The 16,501-nt window shown below is 44.7% G+C and overlaps 1 protein-coding gene across 1 annotated transcript in view; it reads right to left on the reverse strand.

The window, feature by feature from the left end:
- Positions 1-880: 880 nt before the first annotated feature.
- The window catches only part of HORMAD2 (HORMA domain containing 2), a 130,473-nt gene continuing 114,852 nt past the window's right edge, over positions 881-16,501 (reverse strand). Inside the window, exon 13 of the mRNA XM_033956131.1 lies at positions 881-1,137. Within this exon, the coding sequence (XP_033812022.1) occupies positions 1,039-1,137 (99 nt within the window). The 3' untranslated portion in view covers positions 881-1,038. The remainder of the gene's footprint in view (positions 1,138-16,501) is intronic.

The following is a 16,501-nucleotide window of genomic DNA, read 5'->3' on the forward strand; positions in this document are numbered from 1 at the left end:
CATGCCTTTTATCTGCTATCTTTTACTATGTTACTATTTAAAAGTGCAATATTAATAATAAAAACATCATCATGAGGCAAGCTCCGTTTACAAATTTCTGACTGGTTCTGTGGAAGGAGAAAGACAGCAGCAGGCAGGAAATGTCACAAATGCATGGTAGAACAACCTACAAGCTTCATGTATTCTGAGCTCCATTAGCAATATCACTCCATAATGTAAGGGCCTGCTATCTTGCTAGTCATCTGAGAAATGTATGTTCCTATTTGTTCAGATAAGGTTTAAGATTAGAATTAAACCCTTGATTCCCACTTTACAACGTAAGAGTGTTAAACCATTGGATCCTCAGCTGAAAAGAATTACATTGTAATAAAACATTTCAGTATCAATAATGGTTAGAAGCTTACTTTTTACTCTTAACAAAGCATCTATGTTTATGTTTATTAGCTACTGGATTACCCCCTTTATGTCAGGATAAGCAAAGTGGTTTACAAACCACTAAGTAGGGAAATACAAGAAAAGAAATAAATTGATAGGAAAGTGGGGTCACACCATTCTGTTGGTGACCCAGTACTCACTGTATATTACAGGAAATAGGAAAAGCATAATACAAATTAATACAGTGATGAAATGAAGAAGCAATAAAAGAAATGATCAGTACTCTTAGGATGAGTTTTATTCAAGATTTATTTCTGCTGTTGGTGTTAATTGACTTGACTTCAAGTAGAATCTGTGAATGTATTATTGTATATAATATGTGATAACATACACACTAATCAATTTTTCCAACAGTACATTAAAAATATCATCTTCTCCAAATACACAAACAAGGAGATATGAAATTCAAACAAATGATCAGAGACAAATTATATACCTGGCATAATCTGTTAATGTCTATTTAACATAAAGTCTAAATATTTAGTACAATAAAATTTTATGTATATTCAGTCCTGGATAGGTATAACATATATTTAACTGAATTTATAGAAATATAAAATATATATACTCTTATGTGTAATAAAAGAGCAATAAGGACAGTGTTTACTTTCCACTAGCTGTCAATGGGTTTACTGGTTCACTGACCTTCCTCCTTTTCCATGAGCCCATAGGTTTATCTTGGCTGCACGTAAAGTCTAGAGTCTGCAAAATATTGTCAAGAGTAAATGATAAAATCATAGATCTCCAGAATTAAATTTGAGTATAAGATCTTGACCTAATGTATTAGCCTTCATACTCCTTTGCAGCTCTTAACACATGCACAATCTTGGTTCTCATGTCTTTAATACATGTGGTGACTGACCATCCACTCACTCTGCACCTGGATTAGTTCTTCATATCTTATTCAACTATATACAGTACATAATTTACCTTCAGTTTAGTCACTCATCTATTTATCTCAGTTGACTTTATACTACCCATCTTGTCCTTCTCTGTATATCTCAATTGCACTTGTTCCTCAACTGCAGTACATCCATATGGCAAGAGGGGGGGTGTTTTGGGCAGGACTAGGAAGGAGCCAAAAGATGGACATCCAACTCTGCAGAAGAGGAAGGGGCATCCATGTCCAAAAAGATGGACATCTGTATTTAGACCTGGTACTTGGCATAGCCAGGCTATAGAAAGGTGTTCTGACTGAGCAGAGGAAGTAAGGGAAGTCACAATAGGCATTTTTCTGTCCTTGGAAGGCTCATAATTTTAAAAAAATAAGAAATCAGGAACAGCTACAGTGGATCTAAACTTGCAACCTCTGATTCTCAGCTGGCTGCTCTAAAAATTAGGCTATTCCTCCATGTGGATATCTTTGTGGCTATTTTATAATATGGATGCTCCTAAGCTGCCACAAAGCCGTCCATGTCTCTTGTTTTACCCTGTTCACAGTTTGGGCATTTCAGTTTGTAAAATGGATGTTCATGCTGGATGGAGCCAGCACTTGGCTGTCCATTTCTCATGTATTTAGAGCAGGCTATAAGTCAACAGATTCTGTTCTAAAATATATGAGAAACGGATGTCCATAACTGATGTACAGATGTACTTACAAAGAAATTCTTGTTTTTCTTCCGCTTTTGCAACTTCCTCCTCCCCGATCCTCTAATGCCTCTGAGGACCACACCCTTCTCTGAAACCATGAAGAAGGGAGAGGGGAAGACAACTCACACCTAAACCACCAATTCTAATCATACAATCCCCACATCCAATGCACACCCACTGCCACCTACCTTCCCCATCATTTACAACTAGTAATTCACTCTCCTTCAATCATGAGTGGAGTAGAATGGGTACAAGTGGATCGATTTTTCAAAGACTAGGGGACACTCGATGATATTACAGGGACATACTTTTAAAACCAAGAGGAGGAAATATTTTTTCACTCAGAGAACAGTTAAGCTCTGGAACACATTGCCAGAGGTTTTGGTAAGAGCAGATAGCGTAGCTGGTTTTAAGAAGGGTTTGGATAATTTCCTGGAGGAAAAGTCCATAGTTTGTTATTGAGAAAGACATGGGGGAAGCCACTGCTTGCCCTGGATCAGTAGCATGGAATGTTGCTACTCTTTGGGTTTTCAAACAACACAAACGGATCAACTTGTAAGTTATCTAACCCACAAATCAATTATTATGATCAAAAAGAAGGGGGTATAATGGATAATTTATACAGTGCTAGCTTTGAGAACTTTTTTTACACCTTAATGTGTTACTTTTATTTATAATTAATATATCACTTTTATTAACCCACTATTCTCATCATCTACCCAGTAGTTCATGGCCCTCCAACATTGGTTTTGGCTGAAAAGCCATTAAAATAAGTGTTGCTGTTTTTCTTTAAAGAATATATTTGAAGTATACATTTGATAAATTGATTTTAGGTTTTGATATTACAATTAAATTAAAGAAATTTTAAAAAAAAATTAAAAATTAATGATAAAGTTGAACCCTCAGTTAGTTTTTACATTAGACTAATGATTAAAATTAAGGTTAGGAAGGAGGTTCTGAAATAAATATATCACATGCATTCAGGATGACTTGAAATAACATCCAAGTTATAAGAGGCCTCTTTACTGAGAACAATGCATTTTTTTAATGATACTTCAACCTCTCAATTGATCTACTGGGGGTGAGTTTCTTTGTTAAATAGGGTATCATTTGAATGATGAAAATAGTGGGTTAATAAAAGTGATATATTAATTATAAATAAAAGTAACATACTAAGGTGTAAAAAAAGTTCTCAAAGCTAACATTGTATAAATTATCCATTATACCCCCTTCTTTTTGTTGATAATAACTCTTTGGGTTTTCGCCAGGTACTAGTGACCTGGATTGGGTTAGTGGGTTTGATGGACTGTTGGTCTGACTCAATAAGGCTATTCTTATGTTCTTAAGTATTAACCTCTCCATGCACATAATAGCCAATAATAAAACATTGGTTCCTTTAAGTCACAGATTTAGTTGATTTCTTGCGGCCTCAGACTACAGTTTGCCAAAACATATCTCTAGCAGGTTCCAAAATCTCCTGGGGCGTCAGGGACGATGAAGGCAGATTATTACATCCCAGGCTTTCTCAGCTGTCTTAACTTTGCAAGATTTTCCATTAACTGTAATGCAAAGGGCAAACAGGAACAAACACCGGTATTTATATCCATCTGCTCGTAGATATTGAGTCACATCTCTTAGACAGTGTCTCTTCAGCAACATTGTCTATGCCAAGTCCTGAAACACAGTAATTTTCATATCCTTTCATGGGATCTCCTTTAACTGCCGTGCTCTCTGTAGAATGTGCTCCTTGGTAATGTGGTCTGCAAAGCAAACAATGATGTCTCAGGGAAAGCCTTCTCTTGGTTGCCCAAGCTCCGATGGGCCTGGAGAATGGTGAAATCACATAAGAACAATAAAAATTGCCGCTGTTGGGTCAGACCAGTGGTCCATCGTGCCCAGCAGTCCGCTCATGCGGTGACCCCTAGGTCAAAGACAGGTGCCCTAACTGAGACTAGCCCTACCTGCGTATGTTCTGGTTCAGCAATAACTTGTCTAACTTTGTCTTAAATCCCTGGAGGGTGTTTTCCCCTATGACAGACTCCGGAAGAGTATTCTAGTTTTCTACCACTTTCTACCACTCTCTACCACAAACTTCTGAATCCTGCTTTCCTTTCATTATCTTCATGCAGCTTTCTTGTGCCAACGCCTTGCAATCATTGTACACTGCAAGCTCCGGGATTCCTTTAAATCGCAGATTATTCCTGTGAAACTTGTTCTCTAGGTCTTTGATTTGGTCTCGTATGATCTCTAATTCTGCAATCTTTCTGCATGTTACCAAGGAGTACATGCACTTCCTCGGTAAGACCATGTGGTCTACTTGGGTGCTCAGGCCTCCTAACTCTGATTTCATATTGACAGATGCCACTTGCATATCCTATCGGACTCCTAGGATATCTTGCTTAAGTTCTTGAAACAGTGACATAATATCCTTTTTGGAGACCTCCTGAGATGCCATATCATGGGGTGCCCATTCTCCGCATCCGAACTGACCTTCTCTAGCTCTATTTTTTCCCCGGTGTAAGCATCGGTTGATGACTGATCTACTTTCGCATAGTCCCCAGGCTCCAAAGAATACATGTACAGTATTTCTCCAATTTCTTTTGTGTAGACATTGCGGCAATTTCAACTGTCACTATCGCTTAGCATTACTGAAACTGCGTGCTTAAAACTTGGCCCTGATGAAGATTGAGCTTCAAGATGCCACTTCAGGCCTTGATGTCACTTCCTTCCCAGTTTTGAGATATTCTTCATTTTGCCCAATTAATTTCCAACCTAAAATTCAGACTAGATATTAAGTGTCACCCCATATCTGTTTCCAAATGTTGAATATAGTGTTCCCCCAGTCATTCGCGATTCGATGTTTGCAGTTCCGGTCATTTGCGGATTTTCCGACCGCAAATGACCGGGCAGGAGAGGATAGCCGCAGCGGCAGGAGAAAGCAGCTGGAGCGCCAGCGAGTGAAGGAAATCACTTGCGGTATGCTCCGCCCGCCTCTTCCTGCACTAAAGTCGGGCCTCACCAGTCAGGAGCTGCGTGTTAAAGCAGCTTCTGATTGGTGAGGCCCGACTTTAGTGCAGGAAGAGGCAGGTGGAGCATACCGCGAGTGATTTCCTTCACTCGCCGGCACTCCGGCTGCTCTTTCCTGCCTTTCCCGGATGCTCTCTCCTATCTCCCCCGCTAAAAAACGTATTCGCGGTTTATCAGCATTCGCGGGGGTTCCTGGAACGGAACCCCCACGAATATCGGGGGAGTATTGTATTGGTATAAATCAGGTACCAGCATTTATCTGGGTAAAAGCAATTTAATGTTAAGAAAGTCTTTCTGCTGTCTATCTTTATCTGGTAGTTATCCATGTACTGGATAACTACTGGATAAATCACTAGTACCTGGATAAGAGCCAGTATATTCTGATGATCTCATTAGCATTTGAAAGATTTGCCAATTGTTGTCATGCTAATCAGTTTTCATCAAACTATGCAAAACAGAAGGGCTTCCAGGACAAGATAAAATATGAAAAATAAAAGCAATAATAGCTGCACAGAAACGTGAAAAATTCAGTATCGTTGTAGGCAAAGCACTTATATCTAAATATCACTTTCAATTGTTTGTTTTTTTCCTTTTCTCCATTGTTTCATTGTGGTTAAAAGAACAGCATGAAACATCAATTCTTTTCCCATATGCTGGGAAGCTAATAAGAGAAGAAACCATATAAATACTCTGAGGTTTATGGTTTACCTTTTAAGCAACTGAAACCCAATTTCCCCTGTTGTCTTACTTTCACTTAAAAGAAATGAATCAGTTTCTATGTTAAATGATTCTAGATGATGATTTTCCACCCTAGTTGTTAGATATCCAGAAGCTGAACTTGAAAATGAAACACACCTCCACACTTTTAAAATACATGACAAGTTTAACAAAAACAGGTATTCCAAGTTGTGAAGTGCCAGACATGTAAACTAATGGGTTCTTCCCCTCTATATGGCAATTCTAACAGAATTCATTTAGAGAATAATATACTAAGGAACTCATTTTTGAAACAGAAAACAGTCCATATCGCTATTTTTGAAACATTTTTAAGACGTCTTTCTATGTAGAACATCTAAATCTCAAGGGGGCAGGTTGAAGGCATTTTTGGGCTGGGACTAGGGCAGGCTTATGATTTGGACATTTATCTGTGATAGTGGAACACTGTAAAACAACCAGGGTCAAATATAAGGACATTTTTGGCTAAACCTTACGCAGCTTGATAAAAGGGGGCCTTTATTTATTAGGATTTATTTACCACCTTTTTGAAGGAATTCAATCAAGGCGGTGTACAGCAAGAATAAGTCAAATGTAAGCAATAGACAATTACAGCAGTAAAAATATTCAAATTACAATCAAAGTATGGCACAGTATGGTAAAACATTTTAATAGACAGTCAGTGGTGTAGCAAGGGAGAAAGGCACCGGTAGTAGCGCCCTCCCCGCTCTCTTTTCTGCCCCCTCCTGCCGCGTACCCCTTCCTTTCCCCCGTACCTCTTTAACGTTCCCAGTGCAAACAGCAACCCCAACCTGCTGCTTGCGTCAGCATTGGCTCTTTCTCTGATGTCACTTCCTAGGTGCGGGCCCAGGAAGTGACATCAGAGGAAGAGCTGACACTGGCGCAAGCAGCAGGTTGGGGTTGCTGCTCGCACTGGGAACGTTAAAGAGGTATGGGGGAAGGGAAGGGGCGCTTGCATGCGGTAGTGGGGGGGGGCGGGGAAGGAGTGGGGGAACGGAGAAAAGGACAGGTGCCAATCGTCTAGGTAAGGGAACACTATAAGGTGCTGTTTGTGCTGCTACACAGCTAGGCACTTTGTTAGCACTCATGGTGCTAATGATAGGCCAAAGGGCAGGATTTTGTACTGGAAATGCATGTTGAGAAACTTGAAGCTTAGAAAGTGCCAGTGGGACGGATGAATGGGAATATGAGTGTATGCATCCTTGAGGTCTAGGGCGGCTAACCAATCGCTGGAAGAATTGCTGGAAGGAAGATCATTCTGAACTTTTTCCTCTTGAGGCAGGCATTTAGAGGTCTGAGATCGAGGATCAGGCGGAGACCTTGCATCTTCTTGGGAATTAGGAAAAGTTTTGAATAAAACCTCTGATTTATTTGAAGGAGTGGTACCTTTTCTATAGCATTGTTCTGGAGAAGAAGAAATAACTCTTCTGCAAGTTGAGGAATTCCAAAGTTGCAGCCAAATCTTTCAGCATGGAGCTGGAAGAGGACCGCAAGGATGAAACTGGGCCTCTGGGAGCCTTTCCAGAAGTATCTACTGTTATCAGCAGCGTCCCAGTGCCTCTCTGTGTGGGATGTGCCGCTAAACTTGCTGCCGGTGGAGAGGGAGTATCACCTCTCTGAATAGGCTTCTTTCTGTGTCCTGCTGCAACTGCTGGATTTTTCTTTTCTGCCGCTGTTGGCGGTGCTGAACTTCCCTCCCCCGGCGGTACCAAGACAGGACCCTGGGAGGAGGGAGCAAGAGGTGAAGTTTGCTGCCTTGATGCCTTCTTCACAGTGTGTGCCTTGCACTTTTTCTCCAAACAAGCTGTCTCCCATGCAGGGAGCATCTGCCAACCTGTCATGGAGGTCAGCTCTTCCCCATGCTGTCAGGCAGCTATAACCACTGCCGCAGTTCTAGTCATCATATCATAGGCATCATAATTGGTTTTAATTAAGTGGTAAGTAAACTCCTGAAGTGCTACATGAAGATTTGGAATGGCCTCAAGAGAAGCAGTGTCAAGTTGTTGAAGGATTGAAGGTTGAAAATGTAGGATTTGAAGCTGATGAGCCATAATCCTAGATAAAAGCATAGAGCCCTGATATACCTTGCGGCCAGTGGAATCCAGGAGACGACAATCTTTTCCTGGGGGAGCATTAGCAGGAAATTTTGATGCTTTTGATTTCTTAATAGCTGACTCCGAGACTATGGAATGGTGAGGGAGTTAAGGCAGGTTATGACCAGGTGCCTCTTTCACCTTGTATTTTAATTCAAATCTCTTAGAAGCTGTGGAGAATGATTGGGGTTTTGTCAGTAAGCCAGTTGTAGGTCTTGTAATATCTGATGGAGTGTTACAGGACTGAAGGCTAGCTCGAAAATCCTTACTGTCTGTGGGCACAGCGGTCTGATGAAGTTTCAGAAGAGTAGAAACCTTTTGTAAGAACTTAGGATAAGAAAACTTCTCTGTTGGAACTGGCTGCAAAAGAGGTAAAGAAAGCTGGTCAAGGTTTGATACAAGGACATCATCATGATCTGACCAATCTTTAGGAGAATCTGACTGCGCTGGGGATGAAAAGATGGGAGTGCAGGGACCCCAATCCATGCTCTGAGGAATAACAACAGAGTTTGATAAAACAGGATTCTATGATGAAAGTTGTTCCACACAAGCATGGCACTACTCTGCTTTGAGGAGAGGAATAGCAAGAGCAAGAGAGGAAGGCAGTAACCTTTGTAAAAGATTGAAAATGTTAGAAAGTGACTGAAGAGACTCAGAACCCTGAAGATAGAGGGGAGAGCTGCGACTGTACAGAAGCGGTTGAAGAAAAAACTGACAGGATGAGGGGAGAGGCTCCAGGTGTAGGGCATCCTGTACATGTTCAGTAAGCTAAAATCTTACTATAGCTAAGGGACAGCACACACAGGCTGTCGGAGGACTTCACAAACAAGTATGCCTGCATATCCCCTGCTTGTCTCTGGAGAATATACAATGGAATAAATCACTTGACACTTTTTTGGAGCTTGATGATTAACAAAGTATCATTTTGAGTCTCCAGACAACCACCTACATATTTAGCAATGCCTGCCATAAATTTTTCACTTTCATTCACATTGTTTCAGTATTATTTAAGTACTATAAATAGAGATTAATGACAGTTCAGGGATGGGGGTGGAAGAGAATGAATTTCCTGCTCCCAAACATTTTTTTCAGCTAGAATTCTTCCCACCGCTAATTTAGAACTAATGCACTTCTCAGATTTGAAAATGTTCACTAGGGCAGTTCATTGTGATCTTCCAATAAAATGTTTGGCTTGCAAAGGATAATCAGATTAGTTAACATTAAAACCACTTTAAACAGAGGGTGGTGGATGCTTGGAATGCGCTCCCAAGAGAGATGGTGGAGAGGAAAACGGTGACTGAGTTCAAAGAAGCGTGGGATGACCACAGAAGATCTAGAATCAGAAAATAATTTTAAATATTGAACTAAGGCCAGTACTGGGCAGACATGCACGATCTGTATATGGCCGTTTGGGGGAGGATGGGCTGGAAAGGGCTTCAATGGCTGGGAGGGTGTAGATGGGCTGGAGTAGGTTTTGACAGAGATTTCGGCAGTTGGAACCAAAGCACAGTGCCGGGTAGAGCTTTGGATTCTTGCCCAGAAATAGCTAAAAAGAAAAAATTTTAAAAATTTAAATTGAATTGGGTTGGGCAGACTGGATGGACCATTCGAGTCTTTATCTGCCGTCATCTACTATGTTACTATGTTCTCCAAACTCTTGAAGCTGATATTGACACCATGGGAGGGAAGCCAGCTAATTCTTTCAGTTGGCATAAACTGCCAATATTCAATGCTGGGCTGTTTCTGGTGACCGACATTGAATATCCAATCTATCTTTGGCTGGCTCAAACTTAGCCAGATAAGTACATTTTAAGTACTGGCTGGCTAAGTTATAGTAGCCAAAGACAGACCTGCATTTTGTACGGCCCAATTTGGCTACTAAATTTGACTGATCAGCGCTTATAATTGGCAGCAATAATACAGTATAGCCAGCCAAGTTTAAGCTGCTAACTGCTAGTATTCAACTATCATCTGCTTTATATTAGTAGTAGCCAGCCAAATGCTATTTAACTGGCAAGGAGCCTTAACTGGACAGTTAAATAGCGCTGAATATGGAGAACTTAGGTTCTTACCTGCTAATTTTCTTTCGGTTAGCCTCTCTAGACCGGTACAATTCTTTACTGATGGGTTATATCTCACTATGACCAGCAGGTGGAGACTGAGACCAAAACCTTGGTTGTACTATATTAGCTAAGGCTCCCCCTCCCAACTCAGTCTGCCGAATAGCCAAACAGAACCAAGTAAAAACTAACATATAACAGTAACAACACTCCGAACAGGAGTATAAAGCAACAAACAGAGAGTAACGCTGTTGGAAAATGCATAGAACTAAACCCTGCAGTGAAAATGTCCCCACAGCTCACCAGCTGAACCATAGCCACTGTTCTTGTATCTCCCTGGCCCTAGAAAAATACTATAACCCACAGAAAAAGCAAAATCTTCACGTGTACAAAAACCACAATCACCGCAGAAAGACAGATAGGGTGGGGAACTGTACCAGTCTAGAGAGGCTAACAGAAAGCAAATTAGCAGGTAAGAACCTAATTTCTCCTTCTGTATTGTCCTCTTTACCGATAGGACGTGCCAAAGCAGTACCCATCATGGGTGTGACCCCTGAAGGGCTGACACCAGAACACGCTCACCGAACACCGCATCCTGACACGCCTGAACATCCACATAGTAGTGTCTGACAAAGGAATGCAAGGAAGACCAAACTGCAGCCTTACAAATATCCACTGGATGCACTAGAGAAGACTCAGCCAAAGAAGCTGCCTGATCCCGAGTGGAATGAGCTTTGAGAAATTCAAGAACAGGCTTTTTCTGAAGAATATATGCGGAAGCAATAGTTTCCTTAATCCACTGAGCAATGGTAGCATTGGAAACACCATCCCCCTTACAAGGGCCCAATAAGAGGACAAAGAGATGATCTGATTTCTAGAGCTCCGGAGTCCGCTGCACATAAGAGCAAAGGACCCAACAGACATCTATTTTACGCAACTGTTTCTACTCTGAAGATCCCTCTCGACTACCCAACACCAGGAAGGCCACTGACTGATTGACATGAAAAGGGGAGACCACTTTTGGCAGAAAAGAAGGAACAGGCCGCAAAACAACCCGCTCCCTAGAGAACTCCAGGAAGGGAGACCTATAAGAGAAAGCCTGCAACTCAGAAACACGTCTCACAGAAGTTATGGCTACCAAAAAGACCGTCTTAAGAGTAAGATCCTTCAACAAGCAGGCACCCATAAGTTCAAAAGATGGGTGCACCAGCACGGAGAAGAGCAGATTAAAATTCCAAGATGGAACGGGAGGATTTAGCAATTTGGCTGCCCACAAAAAGCGAATGACATTAGGAATAGCAGTCAACTGCTGACCTTGTAACAATCCACAAAAGGCAGACAAGGCTTCAAGCTGAACTCTGAGAGAAGACCAAGCCAGGCCCCTGTCCAAGCCATCCTGCAAGAACTTTAAGATGTTAGGCAAGGAAGCGTGAAAAGAGACCACTCCACAAATATACGCCAAACCCGTACATAAGCCCGGGAAGTGGGTAGAGATCACTTTATCTGAATAACCTTTCTTACCTAGGTGTTCCCTTTCAAGAGCCAAGCCGTAAGACAAAAGGGACCCGAATCGAATATTGGAATGGGACCCTAAGTCAGAAGGTTGGTCGAGAGACAGTGGTAAGAGGATCCGCCACAAGATGCTGAACCAGGTCCACATACCACAGACGCCTTGGCCAGTCCGGGGCCACCAGGATCACGAGGCCGGGATGCCGAACAATGCGATGAAGAACTCTGCCCACTAACAGCCATGCAGGAAACATGTACAGAAGCCCCTCTGTTGGCCATGGCTGAACCAGAGCATCCAGCCTCTCAGCCTGACCGTCTCTGCGATGACTGAAGAAGCGGGGTGTTTTGACGTTGATACTCGAGGCCATTGTCAGCCTAGCTGTCGCTACCATTCAGCATTTTTAGTTGGCATTACTTATGTCAGCGAGGCCTATGGGAAATTATATCAATCTGACTCTGGCATGGGAATGCAGATAGACCCTGAGGGCAGGAAGACCGTTCCATGCACCTGGACCCATTGTCCTAAGCACCCTCTTAATCAGACATTAACACCTTTTAGCTAGTCATGATTCAATCAGGGCTACTTAAAACATATCAGTCAGGGCTACTTGAAACCGTCTTCCTGCCCTCAGGGTCTATCTGCATTCCCATGCCAGAGTCAGATTGATATAATTTCCCATAGGCCTCGCTGACATAAGTAATGCCAACTAGCTTCATTGTAATGCTTATAAATATTGCTTTTCTGTAAGACTATTTCTATAATATATTCTTTATGCAATCACCTCTGGCTATGCCTTCTTTATTCTACTTCCTGGTGAGTCATCTGTGAGGGAACTGAACCTGGGACCAGCGTTTGTCAGTATGCCTTTCACTTAACCCCTACCACCATACATTGGGGGGGGGGGGGCACGAACAAAACTGACAGCCATCAGGTCCATGAGGGGCTGGCCCCAAGTCTTCACTATGAACTGGAAGGCTGTGGGACCGAGACACCACTCTCCGGGATCTAGCATATGATGACTGAGAAAGTCCACCTGAACATTCTCCACTCCTGCTATGTGGGAAGCCGAGATGTCCCGAAGATGAGCCTCTGCCCAGACCATGAGCTAAGCCGCCTCCTGCACCACCAGGGAACTCTTGGTGTCCCCTGACGATTGACATAGGCCACTGCTGTGGAATTGTCCGAGAGAACCTTGACCAACTTGCCCGTCAATAAGGACTGGAATACTAACAAGGCAAGACGGATGGCTCTGGTCTCCAGAACATTTATCGACCAAGCCTTCTCCTACGGGAACCAACTGCCCTGCACAGAGCGACCCAGACACTGAGCTCCCCAGCCAAGGAGACTGGTGTCCGCAAGAAGCAAGACGTCCCTTGTACTAGATGGGAGGTCTGAAGCCACCAACAAAGACTGCAGCGAGCCAAACCCTGAAGAGGAACAGGGAAGTCCATACTGTGCATCTGGGGTGACCACCTCAGAAGAAAAGCATACTGAAGCAGATGCATATGGGCCCAAGCCCACCTCACCACATCTAGGGAAGCCGCCATCTACCCCAAGACTTGGAGGAAATCCTGCGCCCGAGGACACCTGGACGCCATAAGGAGGCAAATCTGTGATGGCAATTTGCTTACCCGGGCCTCTGAAAGACTTTCCCCAAGGAGGTGTCGAACAGAACCCCAAGGTACTCCAGGTGCTGGGAGGGGGCCAACCAACTCTTGGAATGGTTGACAACTCAGCCCAGCAACTGCAGGAACTCCACCACCCGAGCCATGACCCTGGTGCTCTCCTGGAATGACTTTGCTCGAATCAACCAGTCGTCTAGGTAGGGATGAACTAGAATGCCTTCCTTGCGCAAAGCCACAACCACCATAACCTTGGTGAATGTCCTCGGGGCCGTGGCCAGACCAAATGGAAACCCACAAAACTGATAGTGCCGATCCAAGATCACAAAGCAAAGGAAGCGCTGATGGAAGGCCTGGATTAGACATGCAAGTAGACTTCCGTCAGAAGTCAAATCCTCCCCTGGCTGAACTGCCAGAATAACAGACCACAGCGTCTCCATGCAAAATGATGGAACCCTGAGAGCCCTGTTAACCCCTTTCAAGTCTAAGATGGGCCAAAAGGTCCCCTTTCTTGGGCACCACAAAGTAAATCGAGTACCTGCCGGTGCAATACTCCTGAGGGGGCACTGGAACCACTGTTCTGAGATCTAGCAATCTTTGAAGGGTCTGGCAAAAAGTCTGCTTCTTCCACGCCACCTGAGAAGGAGAAGCTAGAAAATGATCTGGCAAGGAGTGGGCAAACTCCAGAGCATAATCGTCCAGGACCCACTGATCGGACATGATCTCTGCCCACTTTGAATAGAACTTGGGCAGATGGGTGCCAACCGGAACCAGAGGGGGTACTGGCAAGGAGTCATTGGGCAGGACGAGCAGCGGGGGAACCGGCGGAGAAACTCCCAGCTCCCTGGCAGGCCTCCCAAAAGGACTGCATGTGCTGAAAGAAATGGCCCCCGGGAGGACCCAGAGGCCAGAAAGGATGTGGCCCCTTGACCAGGGTGGAAATCACACACATGCTCTCGAGCAGTGCCACCCCGCGCCAGTGGTCTAGCTCTGTCTTCAGGCAAGCAAGGCACCTTAGAATCAGTTAGGGTCTGAACCAACTTGTACAAATCCTCTCCAAACAAGAAAGACCCCTTAAAGGGGAATTTCACCAACTTAGCCTTAGATGCAGCATCCGACGACCATGCCCGAAGCCACCCTGCAGCCATAGACTTGGCCCAAAGCCCACAACAGGTCATACATGGCATCCGAGAGATAAGAACCACCCATCTCCATTTTGGCTAGTTCCTGCTCTACTAAGTCCCAGTTATCAGACTCCTCGTCAAGGATAAGCTCGGCCACCTGAAAACAAGCCCGAGCAACCAGCCCACTACACATTGCTGCCTGGACTGCCAGGGCAGTAACATAAAAAACTCTGCTAAAGGAGGGACTCCAACTTACGCTCCTCAGGGTCCCTCAAAGCAGAGCCGCCCTCCACAGTCACAGTATGCCGCTTCGCGATAGCTGAGACCACAACGTCCACCACAGGTGACTTCAAGGAGTCCTGATCCTCCTCCGGGATGGATATAGGCGGGCCATAGAACGCATAAAGCGAAAGGGGGCCTCCGGCACCTGCCACTGAGCGAGCACAATATCCCGAATATCCTGATGCATAGGGAAAGAGTGGAAAACAGAGAAGATACCTCGAAGCACGGGGTCTACTGCATGCAGGGGCTCCGACACGGTGTCCTCGAACCGTAACACAGAGGAGACCTGAAGAATAAGCTCATGAAGCTCAGCCTACTGAAAAATGCGTAACATGGCCACCAGACCTCGCCAGCAGACAGAAAAGGAAACCTGCTGCTGATGAAATCCGTTCCCCCAAGAGGATCCTGGTGGTCACCCAAAGGTCCAGGTCCTCATCAACCAACTCTTGCCCCTCCTGATAAAAGTCCTCATCCCAAGAGACACGCAGCTGCTTGGACAAGAGAGGAGTAGAGGGGGACAAAACGGGTGCTGTGTGGGGCCGAAACGTGGAGGACGTCGAGGGCAAACCCCCCCCCCCCCAGGAGCGGTAGCAGGACCTCTGGCCACATGCACATAAGCCTTACATAGGGCTAAAACAAAATAAGGGGAAAAAAACCTTGGCGGCTCCTAGGGACTCCCTGCCACAGCAGGGGACCCAGCTGAAATCTGCCCCTGTCTCTCCAATGCAGGGGGAAGGTCACCTGAGGCTACTGAAAAGATGGAGGTGCTTCCCGCCAAAAATGGAGCTGAAACCACCAAAATCAGAGTTCCAGAGGCCTGTAGCTCTGGGAAGCTTGAACTGTCCCAGCTGTTAAAGCAGGCAAGCCAGCAGCAGCGGTAAGGAAGTCCACAGCCGCTTCGGCGATAAGGGAATCCTTTTTACCCTGACCGTCGGTGGCTGGGAAACCTCCCACTGGGCATCGAAAGAAGCCCGTGCTTCCCCAAAATCAGCTGCTGACTCTCAAGGCACTTGCGGTGGGGTCCCCTGGCCGCCCACAACCGATGCCGATGAGGATCTCCCACCGCTCCGGCCTGCATAGCGCTTGCACAAGCCGGCCGTGAGTGCCTCGTGTCTGGAGTACAATGAGCACTTTTTCCCCTGTAAAGTGCTCATTGGGCAATACGTGACCTAGCTGAAAAGTGCCGATTAGCAGAAAAATACAGTAAAATAGATCAATTTAAAGGGAAAGAGCCCTTAAGACAGGCACAGCCTCAGGATTTGTTGTTTTTTTCTCAGAACAGACTCCACCGGCTCTCAAAACTGGAGTCCTGACTAGTGTTGGTGGCCAGGCTGTCAGCTGAGGCACCTCTACAAAAACTTGGGAAGGTGGAGGAAAGGGGGGAGGGACCCAGCACGAGACCCACCAGGTTTGACACCCCCGAGGTCAAACGGATCCCCAAACAGGACCTGTCCAAGCTCCGTCTGGCACCAAAAAGGGGACCAGGAATCCTAAACAAATTCCAACAGCTCTAAACAAGGAGAGCCTTAATTTTTTTCTACCTTACCATCTGCTTGGAGACTGAGATAGACTGAGTTGGGAGGGGGAAACCTCAGCTAATATACTACAACCAAGGTTCTGGTCTCAGTCTCCACCTGCTGGTCATAGTGAGATATAACCCATCGGTAAAGAACTGTACCTGTCTAGAGGGCGATACAGAACAGGCAGTTTATGTTTATTGACAAGAGGGAGGAAGTATCATTGGCCCACGTGGGCAGAAGAAACGAGTTGTCTGGAACCACCTAGGCCAGAGGATAGAAGTGGTGTTATTGGCCTACGTGAGTCAGATGGAAGGAGAAAGTTTTATCAGTCTATGCCGGCTGGAAGGAAGGAAAGAAAAAGTCAGTACAATGGAGTGCAGGAGGAATTATCATTGGCCAACGTGAACTGGATTAAGTGTCATTGGCCTCCCTAGTGTACTAACCCTTTAAATCTTTCTGTCCTATCCATTGATGTAGTTCTTCCCCCTATTCCTTTATGTGTC

This window comes from Geotrypetes seraphini, chromosome 8, assembly GCF_902459505.1.
Source record: "Geotrypetes seraphini chromosome 8, aGeoSer1.1, whole genome shotgun sequence".
NCBI lineage: Eukaryota > Metazoa > Chordata > Amphibia > Gymnophiona > Dermophiidae > Geotrypetes > Geotrypetes seraphini.